The sequence below is a fragment of the Phyllobates terribilis genome, unplaced genomic scaffold, assembly GCF_046119375.1.
Source record: "Phyllobates terribilis strain yellow unplaced genomic scaffold, ASM4611937v1 Scaffold_2__4_contigs__length_985480577, whole genome shotgun sequence".
Classification (NCBI taxonomy): Eukaryota; Metazoa; Chordata; class Amphibia; order Anura; family Dendrobatidae; genus Phyllobates; species Phyllobates terribilis.
In genome coordinates, this window is record NW_027362762.1 from 18,925,484 (window position 1) to 18,949,289 (window position 23,806).

The following is a 23,806-nucleotide window of genomic DNA, read 5'->3' on the forward strand; positions in this document are numbered from 1 at the left end:
AGCAAGGTAACAATATTAATGTCCATATCAAGCACCGTCTTTTACCTTTGCCGGGACTAGCTGCTTCTATCAGCTCTGTTCCGTCAAAGCTGTGGTTTAAGGCTCACCAGACGTGGTCTCCAGGTCTTGTGCCTTCCAGGGCTAATGGTGTCCCAGGGATCAGGTCTCTTGACTCTCTGTGTTTCAAAAACACCCGGATATACAGCTTTGGCAAAAATTAAGAGACCACTGAACAGTTTTCTGTTGGAAAGCATGGAAAGACTGGTGGAAAGCATGCCAAGACAAATGAAAGCGGTGATTAAATATCATGATTAGTCCACCAAATATTGCCAAATATTGATTTCACAGTTAAAAGATGAGTGATTTTAGGTCTGAAACACACCTCCAGGCTGTGTAAGGGCTATTTGACCAAGAAGGAGAGTGATGGGGGGCTACACCAGATGACCTGGCCTCCACAGTCACCAGACCTGAACCCAATCGAGATGGTTTGGGGTGAGCTGGACCAAAGAGTGAAGGCAAAAGGGCCAACAAGTGCTAAGCATCTCTGGGAACTCCTTCAAGATTGTTGGAAGACCATTTCCGGTGACTACCTCTTGAAGCTCATCAAGAGAATGCCAAGAGTGTGCAAAGCAGTCATCAAAGCAAAAGGTGGCTACTTTGAAGAACCTAGAATATAAGACATATTTTCAGTTGTTTCACACTTTTTTGTTAAGTATATAATTCCACATGTGGTAATTCATAGTTTTGATGCCTTCAGTGTGAATGTACAATTTTCATAGTCATGAAAATACAGAAAAATCTTTAAATGAGGTGTGTCCAAACTTTTGGTCTGTACTGTACGTGGTCAGCCAGAACACACCCCCTCAGACATTTTGGCAATGCAGCAAGCCGCTGCATTACAATAGGATATTAGTAGTGTTGAGCGAGTATGTTCTGTTCCGAGTATGCTCGGGCCGAGCTCCGAGTTTTTACAGCTGCTCGGTGATATGGCTGAATCGCTCCCGTCTCCATGATTTGCAACTGTTTGACAGTTTTATTACATGTGAGGAATGTGTAAGAAATAGTCATTCCTCACATGTAATAAAGCTGTCAAACAGTCGCAAATCGGAGCGATTCAACCATATCACCGAGCAGCTGTAAATACTCGGAGCTCGGCCCGAGCATACTCGGCGAAAAGGTTAACAGAACATACTCGCTCAACACTAGTTATTACTATTCATACTTTAAAACAATATAATTAGCTCAGCTGATCTCTAAATATGGCATTAGCATACACACATCTCGTTGGCTAGTTAACACTACTGACACCCAACTTTCTGACTTTCGTTTCTTCCTTATGTTTTCTCTGAGGCTCTAGACAAAGACATTCCTGAGGGACCCCATATCTTGGACCCCATAGCTCACACCCGCATACTGACTCAAACTCTATTCTAGTAAGCAGAAGATGCACGTAAAAAAAAATCAAAATGGAGTCAGGATAGATAAAGTATAACTCCTGCTCTCACATGAACATACCCTAAAGGTTTCAAGATTTCTGTTTCTAATTTCTTACCGATCTGAGGCTGCAAGGAAGAGAGGACTAGAAATGTTATTGCTCGACTGTCATCCAAAAATACGGAGTTTACCCGCAGACGTTGCGCTGGTCAGGAGATGTTTCATACATTCAGCAGACTGACGTGATGTTTGTTTGCAGAGAGAATATTAAGTTATTGCCCTCGGGGTTATTCCTGCTGCTCCACAACTCTCCGATCTGTGCCAGTGAACGGCCTGACTGCTGGGTTTCTGGGCTTTCTATCGGTGTCTCCAACAGTGCAGATTATGACCTCCCCAAAATCCAATGAGCCGTATTCTTCAAGAAGTGGTGCACTCCGCCGCGCAGGGGATGGAAAGCAATCTGGGATGCGGCTGTAGTGCGGAGGAGTCCGGCTGACATCTTGGCTCTAGTCCAGGAGGTTTGCTTGCTTCTACGGAGATTACGTAGGCCACATTCGACAACAACTTCCAGCTTAAGTAGACGGTGACTTCTTCTGGCTACAGTTGGGCCGAGGGTTAGTCCAGGCACTTGTATCACCCCAGAAAAGACTCAATTGTTGGAGAATATTTCATGATAACTATGAAAATTAAATGTCGTATGCATGGAGCGCTCTCAAAGATATGTATGTCTTGGCTGAGCTTCAGGAGCTCCCAGAAAAAAATAATGAAGCCATGTTCTCCCTGCAGCTGCACAGCAGCAGTGAAGTGGGCAGCAGCGGCAGAGATAGGGAATAACTATAATCACAACCAATCCTTCTTTAAAAAAGGTCAATACATTTTAGCTACTCCATCTAAGAGGGCAGCGTAATGTAGACACAGAAACCCTGATGTGTCACTTATTGAGCTTCTTTCGGTACTTTTGATATAATCACAATTATATCTGCAGCAGATCTCCAAGTTCTCCGAATGCTGAGCTGTGTATAACCATGCCCTCCAAACCACTGATTGGCAGCTTTCTGTGTATGCTGTGCATAGGCAGAAAGCTGCCAATCAGTGGTGGAGGCGGGGTTAGAGAGCTCATGAATATGTAGAACTACCTGGCAGCAGGTTTACTGGTCCTCCATTGATAATCTCCTACTAGTAAAACTACCGCAAATAGCCCAGTAAGTGACACATTGCGGGAATCAAGGTTTCTGTCTCTACATCATGCATCATTCCACATTGGATTTGAGTAGTGTCGACGACATGATCCCATATACCTGCAGAGACAAATGCACGATACAGTACCCGCTGAACATGCACGCATTTTGGCAAGCGCGTAATGAAGTTGTCACCACTCGGCTCCAATGAACACAACAACCCCTTTAAAATCAATGTATAAATCCTTTTCCATTTTCCGAGAATGAAAAAAGGATTCTCCCGTGTGAATTCTCTGTTTGTCAAGAGCATGCTTACGAATATAAGGCCGGCGTCATCAAGATGATTTTGTCAATTTTTATAGTATAAAACACTTTGAAATGTCGTAATATTTTGCAAAAATTTTGTGATGTTTGTCAGTTTTACGCTGGTTTTCTCCAGCTGTAACTAAAGTAAGCAGACAGGGGGGCTGGACGGGACATGGGGAGCCCCGATAAGCAAATTAATCAAACTTTATGCTACTTTAGTGGTGTAAATTATGCCAGAAATGTACTCCAGCCCCTGGCCAGAATAACAATTCTGGTGGACACACAGAAAGGTGAAAGATGGGTCTAATTCATCAAGAGGTGGGCGCCTCTAAATGATTTAGTAGAAATGAGCAAATTTTACAAAAATCTGCCTTTGCCAAAATGTGGAATTTTTTTTTTATAATTTGCTTCCATGTGGATTCAGCAAAATTGTTTTCAGAACCATCAAAATGTAAAAAAAAAAATAATAAACTGCTCACCTCTCCGGCCACTCCGCTCTCTCCCATCACTTGTTCAGTCCCCGGCCTCATCATAGCCGGAAGTCCCGGTTTAGTGTGAAAGGCTGAGGATTTCAGCTTGAGCGGCGGCAATGAGAAGATGCGGCGAGGGCCGGAGGGGTGTCGGTAAAGAGCATATTAGAGAGACCCTAAAAGCATAATTAGGGACATTACATTTGCAAAGTATAACTTCTCTGCAAATAGAATTTTCCATGAAAAATGCACGAACAGGTGAATTGCGAATTTATGCCTCCACTTATCTCTATAAATTAGGTGCTGTAAAGGATCCACACCTCGTCTCCTGCCAGATGTCACTATTACGTCAAATGGATCACGTGATACGGATCCGCACTTTGCACCAACGTGACATTCCGTACCGTTCGAGGACACATAAGGTCAGATTGGTACAGTTTTACATAGACACCACCTGTCCGCACGGGTTCAAGAAGGTACCGAGAGTGAGAAGAGGTAGTCCACTCAGTCACTGACGTGGCACCACACTCGCTCACACGCCTGACAGGCTGAGAGGCCCCTTTCACTAGCCCCAGTGAAAAAGAACGTTATCAGCCCGGTAGAGCCACCCCAGTTCCTATTCGATATAAGCCCCAGTCCGTTAATGGGAATTATATCAGGCCAGAAACCCGCCCCGGTAGCATGAGAATTAAACCAAACAACGGACGTGTGGATTCGTGGATAGAGATAAAAGAGCAGCCCAAGGTAAAATTATATATTTAATCGCCTTAAGGGTACACTAGACAATACACTATATACACAAGGGTTAAACATATAATGGTCAGAGAGGCAAACACAACAGAGATAGGACAAAAGATATAAGCAGATCATGTCAATTACCGGTGATGTCTGACCATGTGTGCGCTGGCCATCATGGGGACCTGAGCTTCCAGTGAGTTCCTTAGTCCTTCGCAGCACATTACTGGACATGAGCCCCCCTGTTCGAAGTGGCCGCGTGCATCATAGAGAGAGACACATGGCCTTACTCTAGCTTATATCTCGTAAGGGTACCTCCCCTCCTGCCCTCTGGGCTGAACCTGAGTCCCCTCCCCGTGCCCCTGGCAGATAACTCCAAAACTTCAGATCGGTCATAACTCCTTTAAGGAGTCCTATGGAGGTGGTTCTGGTGTCATCGGATCCAGCCCTGCTACAAGTAGAGACTAAGCACAGCTGTACTATCTGTGTACTACTGTTTATTATCTGTACTACATATCTGCCCACCCTGTGAGGACAGAATCGATCGGGACACTGGACGGTGTGCTGTCTGGTTTGGGGATCTCTGACATAGGACGTACAATAAGTTTATATTCTCCTTATGAAAATATAGCTGACTCAGACCACATGGTATCCACAGGGCAAGCAAGTCCTTTGTTCTGAGTTGAGCTGGCTTGAGGTGTGATATCCATCACTCACAGTGGTTTGACTCTGGAGCCTCCTGGTTCTGCTAGCTGTTGTGTTACAACTGCACACTGAAGGGGTGGTTATAATCCCATGCCAAATAGGATACAAATGATTGACATGGAATTATATCTCCAATATTCTTCACAGGCGCATCTTATTCCAGCGTTGCCTTAGATAAGACTGGTATGCAAAACTCTAGTCTTAATGAATCGAGCCCATAGCATTTTCCACATTTCACACATGAAACACGCTTCTCCCTTATGTGATTTTTCTGACGTCTCACAAGATGCTATTTAACCATAAAGCATTCTTCCCATTCAGAATATTAAAATAGCTTCTCCTCTGTGTGAGTTCTTAAGACGTTTCATAAGGTTTGACTTCTGAACAAAGCATTTTCCACATTTGGAATACGAAAAATTTCTTCTCCCGTGCGTGATTTCTCTGATGTTCAACGAGAAGCGATTTCCGGGTGAAACACTTTTCACATTAACGCGAAAACTGCTTCTCCTTTGTGTGAGTTCTTAGATGTTTCGTAAAATATGACTTGTGGCTAAAACATTTCCCACATTCAGAACATGAAAATGGCTTCTCTACTGCGTGAGTTTTCTGATGGCTCTCCAGATGATCTTTAACCATAAAGCATTTCCCACATTCAGAACATGAATACGGCTTCTCCCCTGTGTGAGTTCTTATATGTTTCTTAAAATATGATTTGTGATTGAAGCATTTCCCACATTCAAAACATACCAAAATTTTACCCAGTCTATTTCCAGTGCTACTTTTTCCAAGATGGGATTGATTATCTTCTACTTCATTAGAGGGTAATAAAAAGAGGCATCCATGGGGGCTTTTCTGTTTTTCATCTGAAAAAAATAAAAAATATCCCAAAATCTTAATTATATTGATTGATATTTTATAATTTCTATGTGAAGGAAAAAAAAAAAGAGCAAGATATGTATCAGAATAGAATACAACCGACTGATCATTGTCCGTTCAATATACATGTACTATGTCCTGTCATCGAAAATAGAATCTACAGTTTCATCTACAAATTAAACAATCCTACTCTGTGTGCCGTCTATTAGGTCACTAATAAATACATTCCTCATCCTTGAAATTAAGTCACAAACAGAAATCCCAGCACTTTCAGCCTCGCCTGCTATCACTGAGGTTATTAATGGTCGTCTGAGGAAGGTGCTGCCACTGATTGTACAATTCATCAAGATCAGCTGCCGGCAGCATCTGTGTAATCACCGACCATTGACGTCCTCGATGTGCTCGATCTGAGACAAATCCAGAGACGCTGAGGCCATGGACATTATTACAGGAAGGAATACAGGACAGGGATATTATTACAGGAAGGGGCCAGGATGGGGGACATTATTACAGGAAGGAGCCCAGAATGGAGAATATTATTACAGGAAGGAGCCCAGGATGGAGAACATTATTACAGAAAGGGGTCCAGGACAGGGAGTATTATTACAGGAAGAAGCCCAGGACAGAGGATATTATTACAGAAAGGGGCTCAGGACCAGGGACATTATTATAGAAAGGAATACAGCGTGGGGACATTATTACAGGAAGGGGCCCGGATGGGAACATTATTACAGGAATGAGGCAAGGATGGAGGACATTATTACAGGAAGGAGCCCAGAACGAAGGACATTATTACAGAAAGGGGTCCAGAACAGGGAGTATTATTACAGGAAGAAGCACAGGACAGAGGATATTATTACAGAAAGGGGCACAGGACCAGGGATATTATTATAGAAAGGAATACAGGACGGGGACATTATTACAGGAAGGGGCCAGGATGGAGGACATTATTACAGGAAGGAGCCCAGGATGGGGGACATTATTACAGGAAGGAGCCCAGAATGGAGAATATTATTACAGGAAGGAGCCCAGGATGGAGAACATTATTACAGAAAGGGGCTCAGGACCAAGGACATTATTACAGTAAGGAGCCCAGGATGGGGACATTATTACAAGAAGGGGCCAAGACAGGGGACATTATTACAGGAAGGAGCCCAGAATGGAGAATATTATTACAGGAAGAAGCCCAGAACGAAGGACATTATTACGGAAAGGGGTCCAGGTCAGGGAGTATTATTACAGGAAGAAGCCCAGGACAGAGGACATTTTTACAGAAAGGGTTCAGGACCAGGGACATTATTACAGAAAGGAATACAGGACGGGGACATTATTACAGGAAGGAGCCCAGGATGGAGGACATTATTACAGGAAGGAGCCCAGAATGGAGAATATTATTACAGGAAGGAGCCCAGGATGGAGAACATTATTACAGAAAGGGGCTCAGGACCAAGGACATTATTACAGTAAGGAGCCCAGGATGGGGACATTATTACAAAAAGGGGCCAGCACAGGGGACATTATTACAGGAAGGAGCCCAGGATGGAGGATATTATCACAGGAAGGAGCCCAGGATTGGGGACATTATTACAGCAAGGAGCCCAGGATGGAGGACATTATTACATGAAGGAGCCGAGAACGGAGGATATTGTTACAGGATGGGACCCAGAACGAAGAATATTATTACAGGAAGGAGCCCAGGATGGAGAACATTATTACAGAAAGGGGCTCAGGACCAAGGACATTATTACAGTAAGGAGCCCAGGATGGGGACATCATTACAAGAAGGAGCCAGGACAGGATATTATTACATGAAGGTGCCCAGAATGGAGGACATTATTACATTTTTATTATACTAAATAAAATATCATCAGTGTACCCCTATTTTGTATCATTGTATTAGTGCCAGGCAATATGATGGCATGGACCTGGATTAACAAAAAAAATAATACAAATGACTACAAGGAACACATTTTTCTGGAAGACCTATTAAAATATAATTTAATATTACTCTGATCCTTGTAGTAAAACCTTGTGTTGTTATCAACTAATCCAACTCACTGGATGATGAATTTAGAAAAATATCGGCAGGTTTTTATGCCATAGATGTCTCTCCTCCATTGGAAAATAGATCGTACATTTTAGGTAAACTCAGTCTATTAAATCAACTGGCTCTTACCACTTATTAATCCTGACATGGATTTATCCTGTTCATTCGTCATTTCACCATGATTTTCCTGAAAATATTCCGCGTTAAGGACATGAGAAAAAAAAAGAATAAAAAAAACACAAGATTATCTTCAAAAACCTCAGAAGTCATGAACCAATTTGATCTCCTCCAGTTTTTTGATCGGATGGGATCACCAACCAGCCAAATAGTTTACTGCATTTACTTTTAATCTCGGAGGATGCAGTTGTGTCTTATAATAACAGTTCTTAGATTATTCAGAAAAATATTTAGATTTGAGAGTCCTCAGTGGTTGATACCTTTTAATGGCTAACTGAAAAGATGGTAACAAACTGCAAGCTTTCGAGACTACTCGGGTCTCTTCATCAGGCATAGTAATGGCTAACTGAAAAGATGGTAACAAACTGCAAGCTTTCGAGACTACTCAGGTCTCTTCATCAGGCATAGTAATGGCTAACTGAAAAGATGGTAACAAATTGCAAGCTTTCGAGACTACTCAGGTCTCTTCATCAGGCATAGTAATGGCTAACTGAAAAGATGGTAACAAATTGCAAGCTTTCGAGACTACTCTGGTCTCTTCATCAGGCATAGTAGTATACTGTGCCTGATGAAGAGACCCGAGTAGTCTCGAAAGCTTGCAATTTGTTACCATCTTTTCAGTTAGCCATTAAAAGGTATCAACCACTGAGGACTGTCAAATCTAAATATTTTTCTAACTACTGGCTAACACGGTACAAGAATATATATTTTCCCTAGATTATTCAGCAAAGTCACAATTTTTAGTCTAAAGAAGATTTTTTTTTTTTGCATGAGATTAAACCTCTCCAGCCCCCAGCTAGTGAAGGGAAGGTCTCATCTGTGGATTCCTTACTGTGTAAAGGTGCTCGCCGGATTTTCGAATAAATGAACTATGCCTTCAAGATGACTTTGGTACCTAAATCTGATAATCATACCCTAGATTAGAGTTGTTAATGAGTAAGACGATCACCATAACTCATAAGTCAATGACTCTTAGGCAGGGTTCACATGTTTGTGGCTCCGTTGGGTATTCCATCTGACATCCTTAATAATGAGATTAAGACGTAATCCCCCACGGAGTCACTTGGTACTCTGTCTATGGCCTCCATACTTTTAGGTGGACACAAAAGTGTGGTAGACTGTGCCTCCCTAAATTATAAAGGCCAGACAAGGTACAAGGTGACTCCGTCTGCTTCCTTTTATGAATGGCTCCATCGGTAGTTCTGTCCAATTCATGTTTTTAAGAACTTAAGATGGAAGGCACACAAAGCCACAAATGTATGGCAGAAACAAAATGTGAACAGAGCCAACAGTACATGACTGTATTATTCTAGCCTTAGAAGCAGCTGATTGGCATTGTGCTGATATTTTCATCTACATAACAGAACTCAACATTCATCCTCACTGAATATTATTGACCAAGTGAATGTCCAAACTGGCGGAAATTTAACTTCATCTTTTATGAAACCAGAAACTAACAATTTGTAGCCGCTGCCGACACCAGCCGGCATCGCGTCTACACTCAGGGCCGTATTTGGAGTTTCACCCTCACCCCCCATCACGTCCCCCCACATCGTGCCCCCTTTGCATCCAATATCTCCCCCCCCCCGTCGCGGCCGTTTCCCCAAGTTTCATGTAGCTTCTCCCCCCCCATTCCATGTAGCACTTATAAAAGGTTGGGGTGGGGGGGGATGGGAGCGGCGCACACAGACCACAGGGCTGCAGCATTGCATATGGGGGTGGGGGGGATGGGAGCGGCCCACACAGACCACAGGGCTGCAGCATTGCATATGGGGGTGGGGAGGATGGGAGCGGCCCACACAGACCACAGGGCTGCAGCATTGCATATGGGAGTGGGGGGATGGGAGCGGCCCACACAGACCACAGGGCTGCAGCATTGCATATGGGGGTGGGGGGGATGGGAGCGGCCCACACAGACCACAGGGCTGCAGCATTGCATATGGGGGTGGGGAGGATGGGAGAGGCCCACACAGACCACAGGGCTGCAGCATTGCATATGGGGGTGGGATGAGAGCGGCCCACACAGACCACAGGGCTGCAGCATTGCATATGGGAGTGGGGGGATGAGAGCGGCCCACACAGACCACAGGGCTGCAGCATTGCATATGGGGGTGGGGAGGATGGGAGCGGCCCACACAGACCACAGGGCTGCAGCATTGCAGATGGGGGGTGGGGGATGGGAGAGGCCCACACAGACCACAGGGCTGCAGCATTGCATATGGGGGTGGGGGGGATGGGAGCGGCCCACACAGACCACAGGGCTGCAGCATTTCAGATGGGGGTGGGGGGGGGTGGGAGAGGCCCACACAGACCACAGGGCTGCAGCATTGCATATGGGGGTGGGGGGGATGGGAGCGGCCCACACAGACCACAGGCCTGCAGCATTGCATATGGGGGTGGGGAGGATGGGAGCGGCCCACACAGACCACAGGGCTGCAGCATTGCATATGGGGGTGGGGGGATGGGAGCGGCCCACACAGACCACAGGGCTGCAGCATTGCATATGGGGGTGGGGGGGATGGGAGCGGCCCACACAGACCACAGGGCTGCAGCATTGCAAATGGGGGTGGGGAGGATGGGAGAGGCCCACACAGACCACAGGGCTGCAGCATTGCATATGGGGGTGGGATGAGAGCGGCCCACACAGACCACAGGGCTGCAGCATTGCATATGGGGGTGGGGAGGATGGGAGCGGCCCACACAGACCACAGGGCTGCAGCATTGCATATAGGGGTGGGGAGGATGGGAGCGGCCCACACAGACCACAGGGCTGCAGCATTTCAGATGGGGGTGGGGGGGGTGGGAGAGGCCCACACAGACCACAGGGCTGCAGCATTGCATATGGGGGTGGGGGGGATGGGAGCGGCCCACACAGACCACAGGGCTGCAGCATTGCAGATGGGGGGTGGGGGATGGGAGAGGCCCACACAGACCACATGGCTGCAGCATTGCATATGGGGGTGGGGGGGATGGGAGCGGCCCACACAGACCACAGGGCTGCAGCATTTCAGATGGGGGTGGGGGGGTGGGAGAGGCCCACACAGACCACAGGGCTGCAGCATTGCATATGGGGGTGGGGGGGATGGGAGCGGCCCACACAGACCACAGGGCTGCAGCATTGCACATGGGGGTGGGGAGGATGGGAGCGGCCCACACAGACCACAGGGCTGCAGCATTGCATATGGGGGTGGGGGGATGGGAGCGGCCCACACAGACCACAGGGCTGCAGCATTGCATATGGGGGTGGGGGGGATGGGAGCGGCCCACACAGACCACAGGGCTGCAGCATTGCATATGGGGGTGGGGAGGATGGGAGAGGCCCACACAGACCACAGGGCTGCAGCATTGCATATGGGGGTGGGATGAGAGCGGCCCACACAGACCACAGGGCTGCAGCATTGCATATGGGGGTGGGGAGGATGGGAGCGGCCCACACAGACCACAGGGCTGCAGCATTGCATATGGGGGTGGGGAGGATGGGAGCGGCCCACACAGACCACAGGGCTGCAGCATTGCAGATGGGGGGTGGGGGATGGGAGAGGCCCACACAGACCACAGGGCTGCAGCATTGCATATGGGGGTGGGGGGGATGGGAGCGGCCCACACAGACCACAGGGCTGCAGCATTTCAGATGGGGGTGGGGGGGTGGGAGAGGCCCACACAGACCACAGGGCTGCAGCATTGCATATGGGGGTGGGAGAGGCCCACACAGACCACAGGGCTGCAGCATTGCAGATGGGGGTGGGGGGGGTGGGAGAGGCCCACACAGACCACAGGGCTGCAACATTGCATATAGGGGTGGGGGAGGATGGGAGCGGCCCACACAGACCACAGGGCTGCAGCATTGTGACTCGCCCCCTGGGCCGTGGGGCACTCGGAACCGGGCAATAGGGAGACAATGGGGGTAGTAGTGGCGACCCGGTCCCGTGGCTCAGGGCGGTCAGACCAGTGGCAGTCTTTTAGATGTTTTAGATAATGTCCGACTACGCCACCCGTGGATTGCGGTTATTAGGAACCGCCGCTGCAGGGCAGACCGCTGGGGCCGATGATGTATGCAGCTGGGATGGTGTGACTCCCCACGGGAAGAGTGCAGCCCCAGGGCAGTGTAGTGGATGGTGGGAGTGATGGTGGTGAGAGTCCCAGTACCGGTAAAGCCGGAGGAGCGAAAAAGCACACATACAACGTACTGCAGTCCAGGGTCTTTACTCACGGTTAATATCCAAGTCACTTCTGCAGGGAATGACTGCCCGAGCCGTGCTGCGTCCACCAGGTGAGGGGCTCGGTCAACTCCCAGACAGCTCAGGAGTATGGCTCAAGACCCCCTTTTGTCCTTTCTCTGGCCTGCCTCACCAGTGACCCACTTTTGTCCAGCTGCCGCGGACTTGTGCGGTTAAACGTGGGCCCCGTCCTCCGCTGTCCTATATGGTGCCTTCCTAGCAGGTTTGATGAGGTGCTGCACCAATAAATGATCACAGCCTCCGGTCTTTGGCTGAGGGTTGTTTCTCCTCCACCAACTTGGGATCCGGTACCCTTAATCTGCCTGACCCTGCACCCTGGATTCTCGTGGGTTCTTAGGGTCCCTTCCACCTTCTTGTTCCTGAGCCCTTCTGTTTCTTCCTCTCTTTCTTTGCTGTTCCTTTCTGTTCTTGTTCCTTTCTGTTCCTGGCCCTCTCCTCAGGCCTGCCTCATGGAGCTGGGCCCAGACTGAGCCACAGCTCCCTGTCAGCCCTCTCTGGCCGAACTCCTCTCTCTTCTCCTCCTGCTTGAACTGACCCAGAACTAAGATGGTGCCCACCTTTTATACCTCCCTCTAGAAACATGAGCCCAGGTGACCAGCAACCAATGGGCTCCTTCCTACGCTCAGGAACCGACCCTATCTGCCCCTACAGCACTGGGTGTTCCACCCCCCTCCCCACTCCACACAGGGACATAGTCGGTCGTGCCTGCACTTCTGTCTAATGGGAGCACCGTTGAGCTGTCCCTCGGAAATGGGGTGTGTGTGCTGTATGCAGCTAACTGAGCCCTGGTCCATACTCCATCCTTACCCGGGAGTGGAATACCACACCTCTGGCAGAGGTGCAATACCCCTGTAGCGGCCGAACCCTCGGGGCGCTACATTTCCCCCTGGTAAACCACAGCACGTCCTCGGGCTGGAAAAGAGCAAAAACAGTTAATTACAGGACATGCAAAAACTTTTTCAATAACTTTTTACATTTAGAAGCGGACGACACAGATGAATTCCCTTTATGGGACACACTTTTCTTTCACTAGGCATTATAAAATATTTTCAATACTTCCGGAACTCTTTTGTATAAAACACCTTATAAAACTCTTGCATTATCACCTAGCAGCATATAAAACTTTCTTATGTCAAACATTTTTAAGTAAAGCACATTCTTAGATTCTTCGGTCATGGCCGCGGTGCAACTTGCGACCAAGTGTTCTTTCTTCTTAAGGGTGCAACAGTCCAGCAGATTTGTCTTGAGGTAGACGTTGCAGTCTTTTTATAAAACCAGTAGGGGGCGCTTTAGGAAGCGCAACTATTTACAGGGAATTGGCCGCTCTCAGTCCTCGGCCAGTTTTGGGAAGGGGAATGGCTGCTCGCAGTCCTCAGCCTGTTAAAGGGAAGAGGGATGGCTGCTCTCAGTCCTCAGCCAGGTTACTTAGGGGATAGGGCAACAGTCACACAGTCCTTTATCAGTCCCAACGGGGACCACACTTTATTCTGGAAACAGTCCCAAACAGTTCCTTTGTACCCAGACGGGTAACTATTTACACTGGTATGCTACTGTTTACTGGTAGCGATACCCTCCAGCCGCTCCTTGCTCCTCATAATCTTCAGGCCCGTCCGGGTCCTCTTGGTACTCAGAGTCCGAGTAGTGCTGTTCCTCCTCCTCTACTACTCTGTGGACGTGGAGGGCGTACCATCCCTTCACGCCTTGGTGCCGGGTGTAAGACACCACATCCCTTGGATATAGATCCCTCCCTCGATGACCTTCTGGCAGGTGGCTCTCTACATCCCTCCTCGTCACAAACACGTCGCTGATGGTCTCAGGGTCTTCAATGAAACCCCAGCCATGTTCCATGTGAAATTTCACGACAGTCCCGGTGACTCGGGGACCGCGGGCAGCTTGGGGATCTCGCCGGGCCTTCATTTTCTGCTCCGCACTTCGGGCCTGCAACTTCTCCTGTTTCACGTGCCGCTCTCGCTGCTCCCTCTTGAACATCTCTAGCTGTTGGCGGCAGGTCTCCCGTCGGCTGGCGGCGTCCGGGGGCGCTAGGCCATGCGACCGGGCCTGCGATTGTGGTCTGCTGATCATGCCCGGGGTCAGAGGGCACGGCGTGGGGCGGGGCTCGCTGGCGGTGTCGATGGCCTGGGAACCGGTTGGTAAAGGTGGAGGAACGGTGTCAATGGCGGGTTCAGGTACGTTGGGCTCCGCAACAGGGTGCAGGGGCAGGTCAGCGGCCCCAGGGTTCGGGGTAGGGGCGTCTCCGTTACCTGCCTCTGCTGTCGCGGCCTCCTCCGCAGCGTCGTCCTCGGCCTCCGCTCGGCTTTCACTGCCTTCGGTGGCTGGTGTGCCGCTGGATGTCGACGGCGCCTCCTGCTGCAGGATCACGGCCCGCCGGGCCATTTCTTCTTTCCACCCGGCAATCACGTCCCGCTGCGCCCGGACCATCCTCCGGTCCAGCTCCTCCAGCGCAGCCCGCACATACTCGGGGTCTTCCTTGGGGAGGTGTGCTAGCAGCTCCGTGAAGCTGCATGGGGATTCGGCCTGCAGCAGGCCACGCGCCAGGGCGCTGGAGCTGGTTCCTGTCTCTATCTTCGGGTGCGTCCTGGCCAGACTGATCCAGACCACCCCCTGCCCCGCAGTTTTCTTCTCTTTCCGCCCCCATGGGGGTTGGTCCTGGGGCATTCTGCTGACAATCACTCTCAGGGGCAGCCCCCCCACGTTGACGGACATTTCTACCGCCGTGCTCATGGTTGTTGGGGGCGGACTTCCTCTTTGGCGCCATTCTGGGACCCGGCCCACGATGGGAGGCGGCCTCCTGTGGTCTTTTGGCGCGCACATTATGGCGCTCGTTCTTCTGGGGCGGGCGCCATCTTTAGTACAATGAAACAGTCTCTTTTCAGGCGCGCAGTACCCGTTGTTAGCGGGCACGAAATCCTGCCGACTACGCCAAAGCTGACTCGGTGGGGGGGATGGGAGCGGCCCACACAGACCACAGGGCTGCAGCATTGCAGATGGGGGTGGGGTGGGGGTGGGAGAGGCCCACACAGACCACAGGGCTGCAGCATTGCATATGGGGGTGGTGGGGATAGGAGCGGCCCACACAGACCACAGGGCTGCAACATTGCATATAGGGGTGGGGGAGGATGGGAGCGGCCCACACAGACCACAGGGCTGCAGCATTGTGACTCGCCCCCTGGGCCGTGGGGCACTCGGAAACCGGGCAATAGGGAGACGATGGGGGTAGTAGTGGCGACCCAGTCCCGTGGCTCAGGGCGGTCAGACCAGTGGCAGTCTTTTAAATCTTTTAGATAATGTCCGACTACGCCACCCGTGGATTGCGGTTATTAGGAACCGCTGCTGCAGGGCAGACCGCTGGGGCCGATGATGTATGCAGCTGGGATGGTGTGACTCCCCACGGGAAGAGTGCGGCCCCAGGGCAGTGTAGTGGATGGTGGGAGTGATGGTGGTGAGAGTCCCAGTACCGGTAATGCCGGAGGAGCGAAAAAGCACACAGACAACGTACTGCAGTCCAGGGTCTTTACTCATGGTTAATATCCAAGTCACTTCTGCAGGGAATGACTGCCCGAGCCGTGCTGCGTCCACCAGGTGAGGGGCTCGGTCAACTCCCAGACAGCTCAGGAGTATGGCTCAAGACCCCCTTTTGTCCTTTCTCTGGCCTGCCTCACCAGTGACCCACTTTTGTCCAGCTGCCGCGGTTAAACGTGGGCCCCGTTCCCTGCTGTCCTATATGGTGCATTCCTAGCAGGTTTGATGAGGTGTTGCACCAATAAATGATCACGACGTCCGGTCTTTGGCTGAGGGTAGTTTCTCCTCCACCAACTTGGGATCCGGTACCCTTAATCTGCCTGACCCTTCACCCTGTATTCTCGTGGGTTCTTAGGGTCCCTTCCACCTTCTTGTTCCTGAGCCCTTCTGTTTCTTCCTCTCTTTCTTTGCTGTTCCTTTCTGTTCCTGGCCCTCTCCTCAGGCCTGCCTCATGAAGCTGGGCCCAGACTGAGCCACAGCTCCTTGTCAGCCCTCTCTGGCCGAACTCCTCTCTCTTCTCCTCCTGCTTGAACTGACCCAGAACTAAGATGGTGCCCACCTTTTATACCTCCCTCTAGAAACATGAGCCCAGGTGACCAGCAACCAATGGGCTCCTTCCTACGCTCAGGAACCAACCCCTATCTGCCCCTACATCACTGAGTATTCCACCCCCCTCCCCACTCCAGACAGGGACATAGTCGGTCGTGCCTGCACTTCTGTCTAGTGGGAGCACCGTTGAACTGTCCCTCGGAAATGGGGTGTGTGTGCTGTATACAGCTAACTGAGCCCTGGTCCATACTCCATCCTTACCCGGGAGTGGAATATCACACCTCTGGCAGAGGTGCAATACACCTGTAGCGGCCGAACCCTCGGGGCGCTACAATTGCATATGGGGGTGGGGGGGATGGGAGCGGCCCACACAGACCACAGGGCTGCAGCATTTCATATGGGGGGGGGGAGCAGCCCACAAAGTCCACAGGGCTGCAGCATTGTATATGGGGGGGGGGTGGGAGCGGCCCACACAGAACTGGGCTGCAGCTGGCACTGCAGCATTGCATATGGCCCATATGCAATGCTGCAGTGCCTGATGCTGCCCATGTCTGGGATTCAGACCCCACTGTGTCCCTCCCTGCTGCTGCCTGCCATCATGTCTGACCAGTGTCAACAGTCACAGACTAGTCAGACTCCTCAGACTCTGAGACTAGTCAGAGACTCAGGCAGTTTGGGTTCTGTCAGGCTGGCACTGCTGCCCGCTGGCTGTACTGTCTGTGCACAGCACAGAACACAGTACCGGCGGCAGCTGCTGACTGCGCGTCTGCGCCTAAACTATGATCCCGCCGCCCGCCTCGCCGCCTGCCATCATCAATTAAGCTGCAGAGCAGACTGTCTGCAGAAGCAGCAGCTCCTCAGCCAGCATCATGCACCGGCACCACGGCCCGGGTGGCAGTGTCGTCGCAATGGCACATCACAACAGGACACAATTACCGGTGCTGCCTGCTGAGATGAGCCGCCGCCAGTGATATGCTGCCCGGGCCTCTGCGGGAACTTCAAGTGCCCGGGCTCCTTTCCAGATCGCAGCAGCAGAGCAGACTAGAGTGGGTGGGCGTGATCGGTGGGCGAGAGGGCACGATCAGGGGTGGATTAAGAGTAGCAAGGGCCCCGGGCAGTTTAGAAGGCGCGGCCCCCCCCACACACACACACACCCCCACCCCTGATGTATCACGTGTCACATGATCCCCTGTGATAGATCATGTCATACTTCACGTGAAATTAATTTGGCACCATATTAATGATAATAATTTTTTTTAGGCTGTGTGCCCACTATGCGTTTTTTAAGCAATTCCGCTGCAGAAACGCTTAAAAAACGCTTGGTAGAAAGTCTGCCATCTTCCCCAATGATAATCCGCATGTGCTGTGCACATGCTGCGGAAATTTCCGCTGCGGATTTTCATTGTGGAAAAATCCGCAGCACTACCAATTATTTTGCGGAAGCGCGGCGTTTTCGCCGCCATTGACTTGCATTGGAACACATGGAAACCGCATCACTGCATCTGTACATGCAGAATCCATGCGTTTCAATGTGCGGATGGTACCCGGGTGTGGACAGGAGACTCTCCTCAGGACCTGGGTACCATAGAATCTGTAAAAAAAAGAATAAAATAAAAAATAAATATTATACTTACCTTCTGATGGCCCCCTAGTCCTTATACGATGCGTAATGACTTGCCGGCAGCTCGCGATGGTCTGAAAAGGACCTGCCGTGACGTCATTTAGTCATGTGACGGGTCACGCGACCGCTGACGTCGGCAGGCCATCAGAAGGTAAGTATATATTTATTTTTTATTTTTTACCATTCTTTTGGTCACACTATATATGCAGGTTGCCGGTTGCATGGATTTATATAGTGTGACCAAGTTGTCAAGCACGTTCCAAGTGCTGCTAAAATCGCTTGTCAACCCGCATGCGGAAATGCATGTGAAGAACGCTTCACATCCGCATGTCCCTGGCAGGAAAAACGCATGTACAATCCACATGTACAATCCGCATGCACAATCCGCATGTACAATCCGCATGCGTTTTTTCTGCCAGGGAGATGCAGAAACGCTCAAAAAAAATCCGAAGCATTTCTGCATCATGGGCACATAGCCATACATTAATTGTATGACTCAATATTGAGCACATGTAGCCATCTCTACACAGCGGGAGGCTGCACGTAGCCATCTATACACAGCGGGAGGCCACACGTAGCCATCTATACATAGCAGGAGGCCACACGTAGCCATCTATACACGGCAGGAGGCCGCACGGTGCCATCTATACACGGCGGGAAGCCACACGGCGCCATCTATACACAGCGGGAGGCCGCACGTCGCCATCTATACACAGCAGGAGGCCGCACGTAGCCATCTATACACAGCAGATTGCCGCACGTAGCCATCTATACACAGCAGGAGGCCGCACGTAGCCATCTATACACGGCGGGAGGCCGCACGGTGCCATCTATACACGGCAGGAGGCCGCACAGCGCCATCTATACACAGCAGGAGGCCACACAGCGCCATCTATATGTGGCACCCCAGGGGTCTGGTTGCCACAGTGATAGAAATATTACGTCTGGGAGCAAGTGGGAGGTTCCCTGGTCAGGAGACCTTGAACATGCAACACCTCCTGTCCCAGACCAGATAGGGGAGGAACCTGCCCTATATAAACTGGATCTGGGGCGGGGTTAGAGAGTCAAAGCCTGGAGTTTGTTCCAGACACAGGGAAAGTAACAGCGAGGAGCTCTGTAGGAGCAGGAGCTGAAGACCAGGGACTTGAGCTAAGCGGAGTTCGTCCTGGCAGAAGACGCCAAGAACCGGACACAGGAGTCCGAGGCTGTGGGGACTTATATATACCCAGCAGCAGAAACCCGCCGGCAGGGGATTTCAGGTCCTCTGGCCATAGAAGCCCGGAGGCTCAGTCACGAGCAAGGGACCAGCACCGCCATCGAGGAGCGGGGACTATCAGAAGGCCCCAAGTTACCAGCCATACGGGTGAGCACCACACGGTACACTCAGGGACGTGGGCTACTTCCACTCGCTTACAGCAAGGTAGCCAGGAAGAGTGCAGATAGACGGGGAGGCCAAAAACTCCACCTGGCCAGGGGAACTCCAGTTTGCTCACAGACTGACCAGGCCTCTTATGCTAGCCAGTACTCCTGGGAGGGTCTGCCTTAACATCATCAGTAAAGACCCTGAACTGCACTGCAAAGCCTCTGAGTCGTTCCTGCTTGCGCCCGTACACCATCACTCCCAACATCCACACTCACTACCCTGAGGCTAAACTCCTCCCGTGGGGAGTTGTACTACACTCTGCTGCCCTCACAACATCAGCCTCAGAGGTCGGTCCAGCAGCGGCGGTTCTTATTGACCGCAATCCACGGGTGGCGAAGTCGGGCATTGCATTATACCGATACAGAGACTGCCATAGCATTTAGTCTGACCACCCTGAGCCACGGGACCGGGTTGCCACTACTACCCTCCAGCATCGTTTAGAGGCCCGGTTCCGGGTGCCCCATGGCCCAGGGGGCGAGTCATATACACAGCAGGAGGCCGCACAGCGCCATCTATACACGGCGGGAGGCCGCACAGCGCCATCTATACACAGCAGGAGGCCGCATGTAGCCATCTATACACAGCAGGAGGCCGCACGTAGCCATCTATACACAGCAGGAGGCCGCACAGCGCCATCTATACACAGCAGGAGGCCACACAGCGCCATCTATACAGAGCAGGAGGCCGCACAGCGCCATCTATACACAGCGGGAGGCGGCACGTAGCCATCTATACACAGCGGGAGGCCGCATGTAGCCATCTATACACAGCAGGAGGCCGCACAGCGCCCCCCCAGAGACAGCGGGAGGCCGCACGCAGTCACGCACACACAAACATATACAGACATATACATACACGCATAAACACATTTGAAACACAAAAATACATATAAACAGTCATCACACAATGATATCTGCATGCACACACATACATACATACACACACACACACACACTCAATCACACATACACTCTGTCATACACACACACAAACACACACACTCTCACACACAGACTCACCATCCACCGGCTCGGCTCCAGTCCTCTCCGGTGCAGCACTGCAGGCCGGGCGCGCACTGCGTGACGTCACAACTAGGAGACACGGCGGCGCACAGGGAAGTTAACTGCTGCAGTGCTGGCCTGGCCGGAGAAGAAGCAGCGGCCGTGCGCTACTACTGGGGGAGCGGTCCAGGGGTCCCCTCGCCACTGTCTGCCAGTTTGTGCCACAGCGCCGCACATATAATGAGGGCAATCCGGCCATAGACACCCCGGATTGCCCTCATTATAATCCGCCTATGGGCGTGATGACCGGGGGGGGGGCGGAGCCACCCGGCCAGCTCGAGGCACGAACCAAAAAAAAAAACCACACAAAAAAACCCGCTCAGGCGCCGCCCTCCCCGAATTCCGGCGCCCTAGGCACGTGTCTACAAGTGCCAAAGGGCAAATACGGCCGTGTCTACACTCCACTACTAAAGAAGGTTAGTAGAAAGCTTCATTACATCGGTCTATCGAGGATTTCCAGAAATCTCAGCTCCATCTACCTGAGGATCCAGGGGGACATTCTGCTTCTCCTCTGGAGGATCCTGGGAATATAGAGGACTGGGACTTCTCTCCGGTGGATTTCCAGAAATCTCAGCTCCATCTACCTGAGGATCCAGGGGGACATTCTGCTTCTCCTCTGGAGGATCCTGGGAATATAGAGGACTGGGACTTCTCTCCGGTGGATTTCCAGAAATCTCAGCTCCATCTACCTGATGATCCAGGGGGACATTATACTTTTCCTCTGGACGATCCTGGGAATATAGAGGACTGGGACTTCTCTCCGGAGGATTTCTCGGACTGGATCCATCTATAGGAAATATACACAGGACTGAATACATCGTCTACATGTGATGATCAGATGATGGGGGAGTCTAGGTGACCTCAGACCCGGCCTCTCCTCTATAATCAGGACGGTCTCCTCTTACCCGGTGATGTGAGGGGCTGGTGATCCTCCGTCATGACGTCCTTGTACAGATCCTTGTGTCCTTCTATATACTCCCACTCCTCCATGGAGAAATAGACGGTGACGTCCTGACACCTTATAGGAACCTGACACACACAATGACCCGTCATTAGCAGACCCCTCCCCCGGCGTTATTATATAACGTCCCAGCATTCCCGGCAGCGCTCACCTCTCCGCTCAGCAGCTCAGTGATCCTGTGGGTCAGTTCTAGGATCTTCTGCTCATGTATCAGTGAATGAGGTGGAGGCTCGGTGATGTCACTCGGGGTCCTGCTCTGCCCTCCTGACACACGGGGGGTCACACACTCCCCAGACGACGTCTTCACTACTGTGTGATCCTGTGTATGGGGAGACGCCGATCACTACATCTATTCTAAGGTTCCTTCACCTTTCCCGTCATTTCCCGGCTTTATTCCTAGAGATCACAGTGATGTGATGTGAAGCTCTCACCTCTCCAGTGATCCAGTAGATTATCTCCAGGGTGAGGTCTAATATCCGAGCAGCCATGTGGCTTCTGTCATGCTCCATCCTCGGAGGGTCATTGATGGAATGGACCATCATTTTATGAAGAAAACTTTAGGTGTGAGAGTCCTGAACCTGAGGGATAATAAGGACTACTGAGCTCTTCTTACATGTCGTAAAGTGCTTGACAAATTGTGAATGACTAAAAAATAATTAACGCAAACCATGGGGCAATGTTGGGGACTTTCATTAACCTGTATATTGATCATATCATATGAAGAAAAGTTAGTTTAAGGCATCAGGACCGGAGTTTGGGGGGCCCTATTTCTGAAAAAGTCTCCAGCAGAGATTGCAAAACGCCTGTATCTCCTGTAAATGCAGTGTTATTCCTTAAAATCAGTCTCATGGGAATATTTACACATGAAACTGAACGCGGAGCAGAAGGTGAGAGCAGAGTCATGGAGGGCGGCACAAGTTTGGATTCATCGGATCAGTAGCACAGAACCGGTGACCCACGGAAGATGAGCTGGGAGGTCCGTAGGTTCTCCATAGTACGACTGCTAATTAATCTATTTGGACCCAGTAAAGGGGAGTGATCGATGAGGGAGAAGGTGTCTAGGTGCTAGTCTGCTTGAGACTAGATTACTGGTCGGATGGTACTCCCCTTCCTCGGCTCTTGGTGCTCCGGTCTCTGTTAGGTGGCTGCAGTCGTGACGTAAGAACTGATATGTGGAGACCGGAGCAGTGGTGGAGAGACGAGGAAGGTGGGAACCATCTGACGTTTTACAGGTTCTTCACTGAAGACAAGTTCTCACCTGATGGTAACTTTTAGAACGGTTGCAGTCCGACCACTGATGGGCGGAATAGGGAACTTTTATCCCCATTAGAACGGAGCAATATCTTCGCATTGGGTCCCACTTTTACTTTTTTTGCCCAGGGCCACATGTCATCTTATCCGCTCCCGGCCGGGCATAGGCTGTTGTCCTGGCCTCATCACTGTCCGGCGCTTGCAGTCCCTCATAAACTGACGATTCACTTGCAGGACAGCAATGGAGCCGGGCGCCAGAGATATTCTCTGGGAGCTGCATTGCCTTTATTTGCACCAAATTTGTTAAAATTTGGCATAAATGTAGTAAAGGTGTAACAACACCTTTGTCCACAGATACTTTAACAGGTTTTGAAAATGACAAATGAATAGATGTAAGGAACTTACCCTTGTCCGGGATCTATAGATCTTCTCACGCTGCGCAGGGAGACTCTGCAGGAACAGCAGGTGGAGGAGCGCAGCGCATCGCAGGTGGAGGAGGGTTAAAGAAGGAGTTTTTTTTTTTCAGTGAAGGAAAACAAAAAGAATCCTGAAATGCGATCACTGCGTCTTCTCCGATCTCCGGGGAGGTTTTTTTTGTGATGAGATTTGCAGCCTCTACTCAGTCTTTTTGCTAAGTGCTTCCTGCCCCCTCTAGACTACAACTCCCAAAATCCTTTGTGGTCTGTAATCCCTCCCCCGTCATCAGTAAAGGAACCTCCCCCATAATCAGATACAATGCACATGTGTCCTTCATTCCCTCCTGCAGAGGTTGTTCCCACCACTGGGTACGGCAACATTGTGAAGCTGCAATGGAGACCGATCCAGAGCAGTTTCTAATTATTGATGACACCTTTCATGCTGCTTAAAGAAAAATTGTGTCTATTATTTCCTCCTCATTATTGCACTGTTAGTAGCTCGTCTATTACATCATCTATTTAGTCTATTGAGCCTTCAGTCTTCTATCATCTTAGGCCGACCAATCAAAAAACCCCAACTCGGCTCTGATGACGTCATCATAATTACAGCAGCATCATCTACTTTTATAAATGTTCTCCGTATAAAGTATACAGTTGTAGGATTTCTTAGCATATTGACGTGTTTCTATATATTTTTTCAGATATGCCTCATTCTTGCGTTAACAAAGCAGTTTTTGCTACCTATGCGTAGAAGTCACTTTTGCGTCACAAAGACGAAACTTGACTACCATGATAAGGAAAGCCTACAACCAGTATTT

General features: G+C 50.5%; 1 protein-coding gene across 2 annotated transcripts; it reads right to left on the reverse strand.

Annotated features, from left to right (window-relative positions):
* Positions 1-4,133: 4,133 nt before the first annotated feature.
* Positions 4,134-23,252, reverse strand: LOC141189593 (uncharacterized). Of its 2 annotated transcripts, XM_073661156.1 has the most exons (8): positions 22,978-23,252; positions 21,753-21,899; positions 21,473-21,640; positions 21,266-21,389; positions 20,840-21,147; positions 12,974-13,078; positions 7,881-7,938; positions 4,134-5,691 (listed from the first exon to the last, which is right to left on the reverse strand). In XM_073661156.1, the coding sequence occupies exons 2-8, from the start codon at positions 21,861-21,863 to the stop codon at positions 5,315-5,317; spliced, it is 1,251 nt and encodes a 416-aa protein (XP_073517257.1). In that variant the 5' UTR covers positions 21,864-21,899; positions 22,978-23,252; the 3' UTR covers positions 4,134-5,314. The 2 variants fall into 2 exon arrangements, with proteins under 2 accessions (XP_073517257.1, XP_073517258.1); XM_073661157.1 differs by lacking the exon at positions 12,974-13,078.
* Positions 23,253-23,806: the final 554 nt, after the last annotated feature.